The 12,598-nt window shown below is 51.4% G+C and overlaps 1 protein-coding gene across 1 annotated transcript; it reads left to right on the top strand.

The window, feature by feature from the left end:
- The first annotated feature begins 5,604 nt into the window (after positions 1-5,604).
- Positions 5,605-10,613, top strand: Selenow (selenoprotein W). The gene is made up of 6 exons (XM_052712254.1): positions 5,605-5,721; positions 7,466-7,490; positions 7,606-7,659; positions 7,852-7,926; positions 8,022-8,124; positions 10,302-10,613. Exons 1-5 carry the CDS (start codon positions 5,678-5,680, stop codon positions 8,103-8,105), a joined length of 282 nt encoding a protein of 93 aa, XP_052568214.1. The 5' UTR covers positions 5,605-5,677; the 3' UTR covers positions 8,106-8,124; positions 10,302-10,613.
- The last annotated feature ends 1,985 nt before the right edge of the window (positions 10,614-12,598 follow it).

The raw sequence follows: 12,598 nt of genomic DNA, 5'->3' as shown, positions 1-12,598 counted from the left end.
TGTTATATACGAGTGTTGCTATAGCCCTTGGGAGGCCGAGGAGCTCATGGTCTAACCTGGGCCACATAGCAAGACCCTGTTTCTAAACAATCAATCAATCGGAGAGAGAAAAGAAAGATCATAAAGTGCTAGAAGACATTCTGGTTGAGGAGCTTACAGGGAAAAAGGCAATGGTGTCCTGTGTATGGTCCTCAGGAGGGCTCTTTGGGACCCAGTGGGAGCCTGTCAGACTTGATTTGATGTTCTTCCCAGAATCCTGTCCTTTCTTTGATCTGTCTGATCAGCTTGGGTATCTCAGACACCAGCTGATCTTCCGTGTTCCCGACCTTGCTTTTTTTTTTTTTAAGATTTATTTATTTGCATGTATGCCTGCATGACAGAAGAGGGCATCAGATTCCACTATAGATGGTTGTGAGCTACCATGTGGTTGCTGGGAATTGAACTCAGAACCACTGGAAGAGCAACCAGGCATGGCTTAGCAGTTAAGAGCACTGGTTGCTCTTCCAGAGGTCCTGAGTACAATTCCTAGCAGCCACATGCTGGCTCACAACCATCTGTAGTGAAATCTAGTTCCCTCTTCTGACATGCAGACATATATGCAGGCAGAATACTGTATATATAATAAATAAATTTTTAAAAATAAAAAAACAAAATAAAATAAATAAAATAAAAATGGCCAGGTGTGGTAGCATGTCTTTAATCCCAGCGCTTGAGAGGCAGAGGCAGGAAGATCTCTGTGTGTTCCAGGACAGCCAGAGCTACATAGTAAGACTATCTCAAACAAACAAACAAAAAGTTTATTATTGTATTCTCTCCCCCACCTCCGTGTGTGTGTGTGTGTGTGTGTGTGTGTGTGTGTGTGTGTGTGTGTGTGTGTGTGTGTACACGTATGGAACTGCAGAGGCCAGAAGAGGGTGTCAGATCCCCCAGAGCTGGAATCACAGCTGGTTGTGAGCCTGCTGACGTGGTTGCTGAGAACAGAAATTCAAATCTCTGAAAGAGCAGCAAGCACTCTCAACCATGGAGTCACCAATCCAGCCCCTGATCTTGCTGCTTGAATTCTACTAAAGGAGCTGGAGAGATGGCTCAGTGGTTAAGAGCACTGGCTGCTCTTCTAGAGGACCTAGGATCAATTCCCAGCACCCACATGATGACTCACAACCATCTGTAACTCCAGTCTCAGGGGATCCAGTGCCCTCTTCTAGGCATCACTGGCACTGTATGCACGTGATGCGCATATGTACATGCGCATTTATTTCGATTAAAAAAGGGAGCCAGGTATGGTGGCACATGCCTTTAATTCCAGCACTCTCTCTGGAGGCAGAGGCAGAGCTCTGTGAGTTAGATGCCCCCCTAGTCTACAAATTGAGTTCCAGGATAGCCATGGTGGTTACACAGAGAAACCCTGTCTCAAAAACCAAAAACAAACAAACAAACAAAAAGCAAGATTCCCACGTGGCCTCAGCAGGGTGAGGAGGGAATAGGTGGGGGATGACATCAGAGATAAGGGACTAGATCGTGCAGAGATTGGTGGCCCTTCCTGAGGACTGTGCCTGTAGAGAGAGTACAGGCTGTGGCCAGCGTGACCTGGTGCCCTCTGGTGGCTGTGTGAGGACCAGGTTGTAGGAATGAAGGCTTTATTTTAAGATTGGAAAACTTTTAAAGATTTATTTTTGTAGCTGTAAGTTTCTCTGGTCCCATCCAGCCTCTCGGTCCCTTCTTTCTCTGGTCTGCCCGGTCCCGCAGCTGCTTATAAGATAATCACTCAGGGGCTTAATATTAATTGCAAATTCTATGGCCTATGGCTCAGGCTTCTTACTAGTTAGCTCTTATAACTTAACTCATAACTATTAATCTATGTATCACCATGTGTTCTGTGGCTTTACCTGTGTCCCATTACATGTTGCTCTTTGGACCGCAGTTCGGCATCTCCCCCCACTCTCCTTTCTTCTCTTACTATCTCTCTTGGATTTTCCCGCCTGGCTCCATCCTGCCCTGCCATAGGCCAATGCAGCTTTATTTATTAACCAATCAGAACAACACATATTCACAGCCTACAGAAAGGCATCCCACAGCATATTTTGTTATGTTTAGTTATGCATATGTATACGTGTGGCTATATGGCTGTGAGTGCAGCCTAGCAGAGGTGTCAGAGACCCCTGGAGTTGGAGTTACAGGCAGTTGTGAAATGCCAGAAGTGGTTCTGGAAACTGAATGCAGGTCCTCTTAACCACTGAGCCATCTCTCCAGCCCTTGTGTTTTATTTCTTCAAGACAGGGTTTTACTATGTAGCCCAGGCTGGTCTGGAGCTCACAGAGATCTGCTTGCCTCTCTGCCTCTTGAGTGCTGGGATTAAAGATGTGTGCCACCATGCCCAGTTTATGAGACCCTGTCTTTTCTTTTTTTGGTTTTGGTTTTGGTTTTGGTTTTTCCAGACAGGGTTTCTCTGTGTAGCTTTGGAGCCTGTCCTGGAACTCGCTCTGTAGACCAGGCTGGCCTCGAACTCACAGAGATCCGCCTGCCTCTGCATCCCGAGTGCTGGGATTAAAGGCGTGGGCCACCACCACCTGGTGAGACCCTGTCGTTAAAAAATAGAAAAAATGTCTGGGCAGTAGTTGCACTCAGGAGGCAGAGGCAGGGGGAATCTCTGTGAGTTCGAGACCAGCCTGGTCTACCCAGGGAGTTCCAGGACAGCCAGGGCTACATATAGAAACCCTATCTCGAGAAACAAACAAATGAATGAATGAATAAATAAATAAACAAATAAATAAAAAATAGAAAAAGAAGAGAACTAAATGTCTTTAATAACACCTATTATATGACTTGTGTATGTGTGTACTCATTGAGTGTGCGTGCATGTGTGTGTGTGTGTGTGTGTGTGTGTGTGTGTGGATGTTTTGTGTGTGTAGGTCAGAGGTCAATGTCAGGTGTCTTTCTCAGTTACTCTCCACCATATTGTTGGTTTTGGTTTTGGGGGGTGCTGGGGATTGAACCCAGGACCAGTTGCATGCTGGGCAAGTGCTCTGCCACTGTGCTACTTTGCAGGCCCCACCCCAGTCTTTTTATGAGAGAGGGTCTCCCATTGAACGGAAGAGTTTTAGATTTGCCTAGGCTGGGTGGCCAGCTAGTTCTAGCGCTCTCTGCTTGTCCTGCCTCTCCAGTGCTGAGCATATACGGGTGCCACACCAGCCTTAGCTTTTGTGTCATCACTGGGGGTCGAACTCAGGACCCTCATGCTCATATGTAGAGCACTTTACCCACGGCGTCATGAGTCGTCTCCCTAGCCCCTGTGAATGTGATTGTGGGGCTTAGGAAGTTATATTTCTCAAAGGATGTAGTTTACCGCTGACCAAGTTCAAAGATTAAGCAAAGATTTTAAATTAAGTTTTTTTTTTTAAAAATGAGCCATTTTTTTACCTTAAAGAATTTCCGAGCCAGGAGGTGATGGCGCACATCTTTTACTGTTAACCACCCAACTAACCCCTTAGCTGGCAAATAACTCTCCTATAGCCAAGCAGCTCCAAAGATGGCCATGGACTGGTAAGGGTCAGAGTTTTCCCTCCAGTCCTGGGTGTAACCAGCCCCGCAGCTACCCTGATCTCAGATTTCTGGCCTCCAGGGGTGTGAGAAGAGGCATGTCTGTGGTTTAAGCCACTGGGGTTGAGGCACTTTGTAAGGGCAAATAAATAGGCCCAGCTGTGTTGTACACAAGGCAGACTTTTCCAGAAGGAACTGTTTCCCCTCCATGTTGCAGCTGATTCTTGGAGGAAGAGCAGGAATCAGGAGTGAGAGGGTTAAACCAGCAAAGGCCCTGAGACAGGAATGTGGCTGAGGTCCCCTGCTAGAACTTCAGTGGTCCCTGTCACTGGGGCATTGGGAGAAAGGGCCAGAGGGGCCCTACAGGCCAAAGTACCATGGGATGGGGCATGCTAAGGTTTGGGATGTTGTCTCAAGGATATTGGGAACCACAGGAGAATTTGAGCTATGAACATTCACACTCGACTATGTTCATCATTCTCCAAGACCGGATCATTATTCCTTTTCAGACTGTGATCACAGGTCCATGCTCTGTAGACAGAGAGGACGGGACACTGCAATTAGCCTGCCAGAGATGCCCATTGAGGACAGAGGAAGGTTTCTGGTTATCTTCATTGAGTTCTCCCCAGCACACACGGCAGATTCCGGCTCTGATTCTTTCCAGGAGTCTGAGTGCATGAACACACCATCCTTTTAGGGAAGTGTAATTTTCTTACGGCTTTAAGCCATAAGAAATCCTCCGTTGCCAACTCACTCCTGTGAGGTCCAGGGGGAAATGAATGATTCAAATTTCATTCTTCCGTGGGAGAATCGAAGCCCACCATCTGCATGCAGGCTAGGTTACTGATAGGGCACAAAGGGAGGCAGGTGAAGGAGACTGACTGACATTTCCTTCTTTGGACCCTAATTGGCCATTGGTGGGGGTAACTAGTGACTGTAAGTTAAAGGATGTCAGGTGTGAGATGAATATCTCTCCTGATGAGCCATCCTTGGCAGGGGAGGAATTATAGGGGTATGGGAATGTGCATCCATAGGGTGTGGAGGACAAGAAACTAGAGAGCAATACATAATTTCTGTGTGAACAGATATCTCCTGTGAGGGAATATGCCCAGCTTCCATTAGGAGAAACTGAGGCTCAAGAGTCCACTTTCACAGTTATTTTACAGTTTTTGTTTTTGTTTTTTTGAGGTGGTCTCTCTATGTAGACCTGTCTGTCCTGGAACTCTCTACGTAGCCTAGGCTGGCTTCAAACTCACAAAGATTTATCGGCTGCTGGGATTAAAGGCAACACCTGGCTTTTTTGTTGTTGTCTCTTTTAGACAACTGCTCGTGTAGCCTAGACTAGCAAGGATAACCTTGAACTCATAACCCTTCACTCTCCTTTTCCCAAATTCTGGGATTACAGGCTTGTGCCACCGCCAGCAGTTTATGTGGTCCTGGGGACAGGATATCCTGCTAGGAAAGTACTCTACTAACTGAGCTACAGTCCACGCCCGGTTCCAACACTTTCTATGTTCCCTTTCTGCGCGAAGGCGCAAAAAGAGAGGTTGCACACTTTTGGGGGTTACGCTGGGGTCCAGCCGCCAGGCTCTGAAATGAGACAGCTGGGCCCGAAGTGCACGCTAGGACTCCCAGCTTCACTTTTTCAGATCTAGGGTTCATCTACCCTGAATCAATCAGGGCTGGAGACCCACCCCCATTGCCGGTCCCCTCAAGGAGGATGGGGCGCGTGCGTCGTGTGCCTCAATTTCCCCGCGCAGCCCCTCCCGGCCACTCTGTAACTGAACTTCAGTCTCAGCGAATTCTCTGCCTCGAGCCACCGCCCTGAGGTCTGAACCATTCTAGCACAGAGAAGGGACAGCCAAGGGCGCGCCGGTGACTCGTCCCAGAGACGCCGTCTATGGAGACGACCCCGGGATATCACGGGAAAGAGCATGGACTTCCGCGTGGGGGGTCGCGTCCGTGGCCTCAGCCCTCGCCGTGTCCTGGAGCCTCGGTCCCCGCGCTACCCTGCTCCCCCCACCGCGCGCGTGCACTTGGTTTGCTCCGCCTCTAGACGGAGTAGGGCTGTGCGCACGGCCCCGCACGCAGACCTCGAGGTCCTTGTTGCTCTTCGGTCGGGTCCTCGCTCTGGGCGGGGATGCGATCTGGAGCCATGGCGCTCGCTGTTCGAGTCTTGTATTGGTAAGTCCTGGTGGCCACGGTCCCCCCTTTCTCTCTGTTCCCGGTCCTTTGTGCCAGGGACTCCCTTCCGCGCTCCCCATCTTGTTGGCTGAGTACGGTGACTGCACCCCAGACCCCTCCATAGGGAGGGGCTTCCAAGTGGGTGGGACGGAAATAACAGCTCCGGGCAGATTCCCCCCACTCCCCCCGCATCTAACAGCGGGGGCGTCTCACCCTGGGAAAGTGGAAACTGATGCTTGGGTCCTTTTTGAACACTTGACTCAGCGCTGAGGGGAGGAGGGGAAGGGTAGCATCGGGTTTCTCTGGGGACCTTTGCCGCCCGCCAGGCCGTTTCCCTTCCCCCCCCCCCGCTCTCTGAGCAGCACCGGGTGAGAGAAGGCTGGATGGAGGTTGTCCTGTGGGGTGTGGGGAAGACTTGGATACATGGTGTGGCGCACATAAGCGCTCTTGGGAACTCCGTGGATGCCCTGTGTCTGCACTGTAGTGCGAGTTACAGTTGCTGGCCCCTCCCAGTGTGTACTTGAAAAAGGGTGATGGTGGCGGTGGTGGGTGCACACCTTCGGTCACAGCACTCGGAGGCAGAGGCAGGTGGAACTCTCTGAGTTCCAAGCCAGTCTGGTCCGCTTAACCAGTTCGAGGCAGCCAGGGCTACATAGTGAGATCCCCGCTTCCAAAAGAGAAAAAGGGGTAGTGTGGACTAGATAGTGGGCGTGAGGATGTAGCTCGGTAGTGCAGTGTTTGCCTGGAATGCACCAGGCCCAGTGTCCTGATCCCAGTATAACACGCCCCCACCCCCAACCCCCCCCAAAAAAAAACAGAAGACAAAAAAAAAAAAACAGCTTACCGGCCTCCGATGTGTGGGTGCTGGGGCTGTTAACCCCGCCCCTTTTCTGGCCTTAGTTCCCGTTCTGTAGTGTGAAGTGGAGCGGGTGTGTGTGTGTGGGTGATGGTGGTAGTTAACTCCTCAGCACTATAATTGTGCCCCTGCGAGAGGCAAGCATAGAAAGGCCAGCCATTTTCCCTTGATGGCTTTTTCTTCTGCAGCTGATACACAGCCAGCATGCAGTAAGTGATGAATAAGTGCCTGCTGGATGGATTCCCCACCCCTGAAGCCTCTTGAGGGAGCGGTATTCCATCTCCATTTTACAGGGAACGAAACCCAGTCTGGGAATGAAGCCGAGCTCGCTTGAGGTCCCATTACAGATTGAATCTGGGTTCCCTGATCCTCTGCGCCGTGTGATCCTCCCGACCCCTTGAGGGCTCTGACCAGCCCCGGATTTTCAGGCTGTCTTTCGAAAGACTGCTTTGATGTGTGGCTCCCATGAGGCCGCTGCACCAGATTCCAGGCCTAAAATGGTCTGCAGTAGAGAAAAGGGGGCTGGGGAGAGCTGGGATTCCTGAGTGACAGCCAGGCGGGGGAGTGGGTGGGTGCGATTCTTCAGAGGTAGCTTTTGTCCTAATTCATTTCCCTCCCCGTTGTCATCCTTGTGATCTCTCTGCCCCCTCGCCCCCTCTCGGCTCTCTTTGTGGGCTCTCCCCTGTTGCCCATCTCTCTGTGTGTGATGTGCATATCTTCCCCTCTCGAGGGCCTCTGTCACCTCCTCTGCATTCTCATCTGGACACCTCTTTCTCTGTCCCCTCGCCCACTTCATCTCGTCCTGTTGCCTGGCTCACCTGGACACCCGTGCCGGCCTGGGTCCATGCTGCCCTGGCGGACCGCAACAACCCTGGCTTCACCCACCAGTGGAGCTTGAGGCTACAAGCCCAAGGTGAGTGGAGTTTCTCAGAGTGCCTTGAAGGAGGTCAGGGTGGGTATACCATGGGGAGGATTTGCCGGGCCTGGCTATGCGCCCCCAAAAACTCCCTCCCTTACCCTGTTTTCAGTATCTCCAGCTCAAGGAGAAGCTAGAACATGAGTTCCCCGGATGCCTGGACATTGTGAGTCTTGGAATGGGGACGGAATCACACTGGTCCCTTTTCTGTCCCTTGGGACTGGGGGTGAATGGGGATGGGTTAGGACAATCCTCTATCCTTTTGACTTAGACTCTTGGGACATGGTGGGGAGGGTGTTCCTGAGAGGACATTTCACACACACACACACACACACACCCCAACGCCTTCTTTCCTCAGTGTGGCGAGGGGACTCCCCAGGTCACCGGGTTCTTTGAAGTGACAGTAGCCGGGAAGTTGGTTCACTCCAAGAAGGTGAGTCAGTGTCCTGCCTCATGGGAGTCACGCGGTTTGGGGCCTAGGTTGGTGTCTGGGGCCCAGCTCAACTCTCTCTCCTGTCTTCTCTTCAGAGAGGTGATGGCTACGTGGACACCGAAAGCAAGTTTCGGAAACTGGTGACCGCCATCAAAGCTGCCCTGGCTCAGTGCCAGTGACCCCTGGATGGAGGCAGGGGTATGGGGGCTGCTGGGGGGGGGGAGGTGCCGCCCTGGGCTGTTGTAGCCTTCCCTGTGTATGGACTCTGAGAGTGCAGAGTGGGAACGGGCCACATCCCCGGGGCCCCTGGAGCCAGGAGGGCTAGGAATCATACCTGAGGGGTTGCAGGGTGGTACCCTGGAGGTGATGGGGGGAGGGGCTTTCCTTGAGTGGCCTTCTTGATTCTGGAATGGAAGATGCTGCAGGAAGTCAGGCTGTGGTTGAGGGGTGCTTACCTGCCACGCAGGAAGCCCAGAGTTCCAGCTTCAGCACTCTAGAGACGGGGTGACGTGACGTGACTCCCCCTGAAAATCCCAGCACGAGGGAAGGCAGCAATGAGCACTTCCAAGGCTGAGGCAGAAGGATTGCCATGAGTTGGGAGCCAGGCTGGGCCTCATGAGACCGTGTCTGAACAGAACAAAGGAGCACTGACTGCTCTTGCAGAGGACCCGGGTTCAGTCCCCGTACTGACAAGGTGATTCATAATCATCTGTAACTCCAGTTCCAGGGAATCTGATGCCCTCCTCTGGTCTCTGAGGGCACTGCACACACAGTGTTTTCAGACATATATGCAGACAAACACTGTATACACATTAAAAAAAAAATAAACATACAGCAGAAGAGTTGGTGTTGTGGGGCAGGCCTGTGATCCCAGCATTTTGGAGGTAGGGCCAGGAGGATCAAGAGTTCAAGGTTATCCTTGGCTGCACAGTGAGTTTGTTGCCGTGGAGGGCTATGTGAGACAGTCTTTAAATTAAAAAAGCTGCCAGGGATGTAGAGATGGTTTGGGTTAAGAGCACTTGTTGCGCTTGCCAAGGACCTAGGTTCGATTCCCAGCACCACATGGTGGTTCACAATTCCTAACTCCAGTTCCAGGGAATCCAATGCACTCTTCTGACCTCCATGGGCACCAAGCACTCGGGTCCTGACAGGCAAAACACCAACACATAAAATGAATAAATCTAATAACAAAATGCTGCTTAGGACCTGGCAGTCTGGCCCTGGGTCACCTTTGTTCCTTTGACAGAAGCAGTTTTCTGATGCACCGGGCCATGTAGGAGCAGCCCAGGGACTAGTGTCCAACCCAGTGCGTTCTGGAATACAGTCCTGTTCCCTGTTCACAGCACATTCACAGTTGGATTTTATTTATTTATACATTTATTGGTTTTGGTTTTTCAAGACAGGGTTTCTCTGTAATAGCACTGGCTGTCCTGGAATTTGATTTGTAGACCAGGCTGACCTTGAACTCTCTTTGTAGTGCTGGTAGTGTGAACCACCACTGTTTTTTTTTCTCCCCCTTATACTGGGAGTTGAGCCCTCTGCCTCACACAATGCTAGGGAGAAGCTTTACCACTGAGCCACACCCCCAGCCCCTCACTGGGGGATTCCAGGCAGGGGCTCTACCACTGAGCCACACCCCAGCCCCTCACTGGGGGATTCTAGGCAGGAGCTCTACCACTGAGCCACACCCTCAGCCCCTCACTGGGGGATTCTAGGCAGGGGCTCCACCACTGAGCCACACCCCCAGCCCCTCACTGGGGGATTCTAGGCAGGGGCTCCACCACTGAGCCACACACCCAGCCCCTCACTGGGGGATTCTAGGCAGGGGCTCCACCACTGAGCCACACACCCAGCCCCTCACTGGGGGATTCTAGGCAGGGGCTCTACCACTGAGCTACCTTTAATATTTTTTTAATTTGAGACAGTTCTGTCTGGTTGGCTGAGCTGACTTGAACTTGAACTCAGTGGAGCTGAGGCTCTGTTTTGATTTTGTTTTCCTGTCATTTCCATGTGTGCTCCAAACTCAGCCTCCTCTACTACTGGTCCGCACTGGCTGGCCCAGCCAGAGCGGAGTCCTAGCTTCTCGCTCCACATCCTCTCCACCTTGGATTAGTTCCTGTACCTTGGTCTGGAACTGAGTATCACATCCCAAACCCCATGGACTAGATGCCCACTCCCAGCATGCTTTGCACCAGGAATCTGGTCAGTTTCACCTCAGCTGCGCACAGTGGCGCATCTGTGAAAGCAGCACTTGAGAGGCTGAGGTAGGAGGTTGCTGCGACCGCAGGAATGTGCCACCACGCCTGGCTGTGCTCCCCCTTTTATAGCCCCCCTTCCCCTGCCTCACAAGCTGACCATCCCCTCTCTCTCCACAGAGACCTCCTGGCAGCCGCCTTATGACAGGAAGGACTGAAATGTCTCAGACCTGTGGTCTTTCCTCGATGTTCCTGCGGCCGCCAAGTCAGGCCAGAGGGTGCCTCTGTGAGGGGGTGTGCCTCCCCAGAATCCACCTGTGCACGCACCCTGCCCTGCCCTTCTGCCCTCTTCCTCACCTCTCCCTGAATTCCTCCATGTCTCCCATCTACCCTCCTGCCTTGGTTTCCCTTCTCCAGCTTAGACTGCAAGATGATAAGCAGCCATGTTGCCAGCTGTCCCCAGTCGAATAAAAGCTGGCTGAGGCAACTGAAGGGAGACACAGCTTATTTCGGTGGCAGTTCTTGGTCACAGTCCATCCTAGCAGGAGGGAGGTCAGGGTATAGCAGGAGCTTGAAGAGGCTGGTCACATTGTATCTGCAGTCAGGAGGCAGAGAGATGGGGCTGGGGAAATGGCTCAGCAGGCAAAGGTGCTTGCTGCCAAGACTGATCCCGAGTCCCATCCTTGGGAAGGAAAGAACCAACCAGTTCCTGCACCTTGTCCTCTGACCTCCATCGCCTGCTTTGTCCATCAACACTCTGGAGAGTGCACACATGCTGCAGGCCGCAGGAATATATATCATAAGAACTTAGCTGGTTATGGCAAAGTCACTACCTGGAGGGATCAAGGAATTCCTCCAGAGGAAGCCAAATCCCAAGGAGTTTTTGGTGTTACTTGGCTTGTTACATATCAGCTGTATTCTGTTATGAAAAATGTGTGCCTTCATAGTTTTCCCAATTGACTTTTCCTTAAGAAGGGAAGGAAGTGTGGACTGATCACTCTCTGGACATACACATTCCAGGTATTTGGGATCAGCCTCAGGAAAGGCTTTCTCTGGAATCAGGTATCTTCCTTAGCCACTTTCAAGGACTACAGGAAACACCACCAGGTGGGCGCCCACCTTCCGAAGATAACGATAACAGCCCACCTACAAGTCTCCTGACTTAAATTCCACAAGGAGTCACCGCCCGGGGGGTGGGGGGCGGCCAACCTCCGAGGACTAACAACGATAGCAGCCCACAGGCAAGTCTCCTGACTTAGGGTAAATTCCACAAGGAGACACCGCCTAGGAGAGGTGGACGTTAAGTAAATAGCTTTACACAATTTAGCTCAGACCCTCCCTTTATATACCGGGACTTCCAGGGCAGAGGACGGAGAAGAGAAAAGAGAATGGAAGAACTAGATGGGTAAGAACTTGAGAGGAACAAACTGAGATGGGGAAGAACTAGATTGAAGGGCTAGAAGAGAGGACTAGAGGAACGAGATGGAAGATGAGGAAGAGCCAGATGGGGAAGAACAAGATGAGGAAGAGCTAGATGAGACGGGAGAGGAGCTGAAAGGGGAAAGAACTAGATAGATGGGAACCTAGAAGGGACAGAACTAGATGAAGGAATTAAGATAGAACCTAGAAGCCGGGCGGTGGTGGTGCACGCCTTTAATCCCAGCACTCGGGAGGCAGAGGCAGGCGGATCTCTGTGAGTTCGAGGCCAGCCTGGGCTACCAAGTGAGTTCCAGAAAAGGCGCAAAGCTACACAGAGAAACTCTGTCTTGAAAAACAAAAACAACAAAAAAATTGGCTTATGTGTATAGTTTTGTAACGTGCATGCCTGGTGTCTGCTGAAGGCAGAAGAGATCCCTTGGGACTGGAGTTAGTTCATCGAAACAAAAAACAAAAACGCCAGTCAGTGGTGGCGCACACCTTTAATCCCAGCACTGGGGAGGCAGAGGCAGGCAGATCTCTTGAGTTCGAATCCACCCTTGTCTACAGAGTGAATTCCAGAACAGCCAGGGCTACACAGAGAAACCCTGTCTCGAAAAAAATAAAAGAAAAAAATACGGGAGCCATGTCTCCAGCCCCTCTGTTTCAGTTTTTCCCCCCCAAGTACAAAAAGGGCTGGTGAGATTGTTCAGCACTTGCTGCAAAGCCCTGTCTCCGGTGTGCCCTACATCCCAAACACACACACACACACACACACACACACACACACACACACACACACAGAGGCAATAAATAAAAAATAGTTTAAAAGGAGTACTCTGACCTCTGGGTTCCGCCCTCAGCACTGCCAACATAAAACAATGCCAACTCTAAGCAAAAAGCAAAGCCAAGGGACTCTCTGGCCTTCTGTAGAATCCCTTCTTGTCTCCGAACCAACCTCAGGGTTTGTCAGGTCATATACGCATTTTACGCAAGCTGCCTGTCCCTATTGTCTTTCTCCAGTAGCCTGACACAGGTCTGCCTACACCAGACCTAATTCT

The sequence above is a fragment of the Peromyscus californicus genome, unplaced genomic scaffold (genome assembly GCF_007827085.1).
Source record: "Peromyscus californicus insignis strain IS unplaced genomic scaffold, ASM782708v3 Scaffold_4__1_contigs__length_199733344, whole genome shotgun sequence".
NCBI lineage: Eukaryota > Metazoa > Chordata > Mammalia > Rodentia > Cricetidae > Peromyscus > Peromyscus californicus.
The sequence above is the reverse complement of the archived record's forward strand: the minus strand, read 5'-3'. Positions and strand labels throughout refer to the sequence as shown.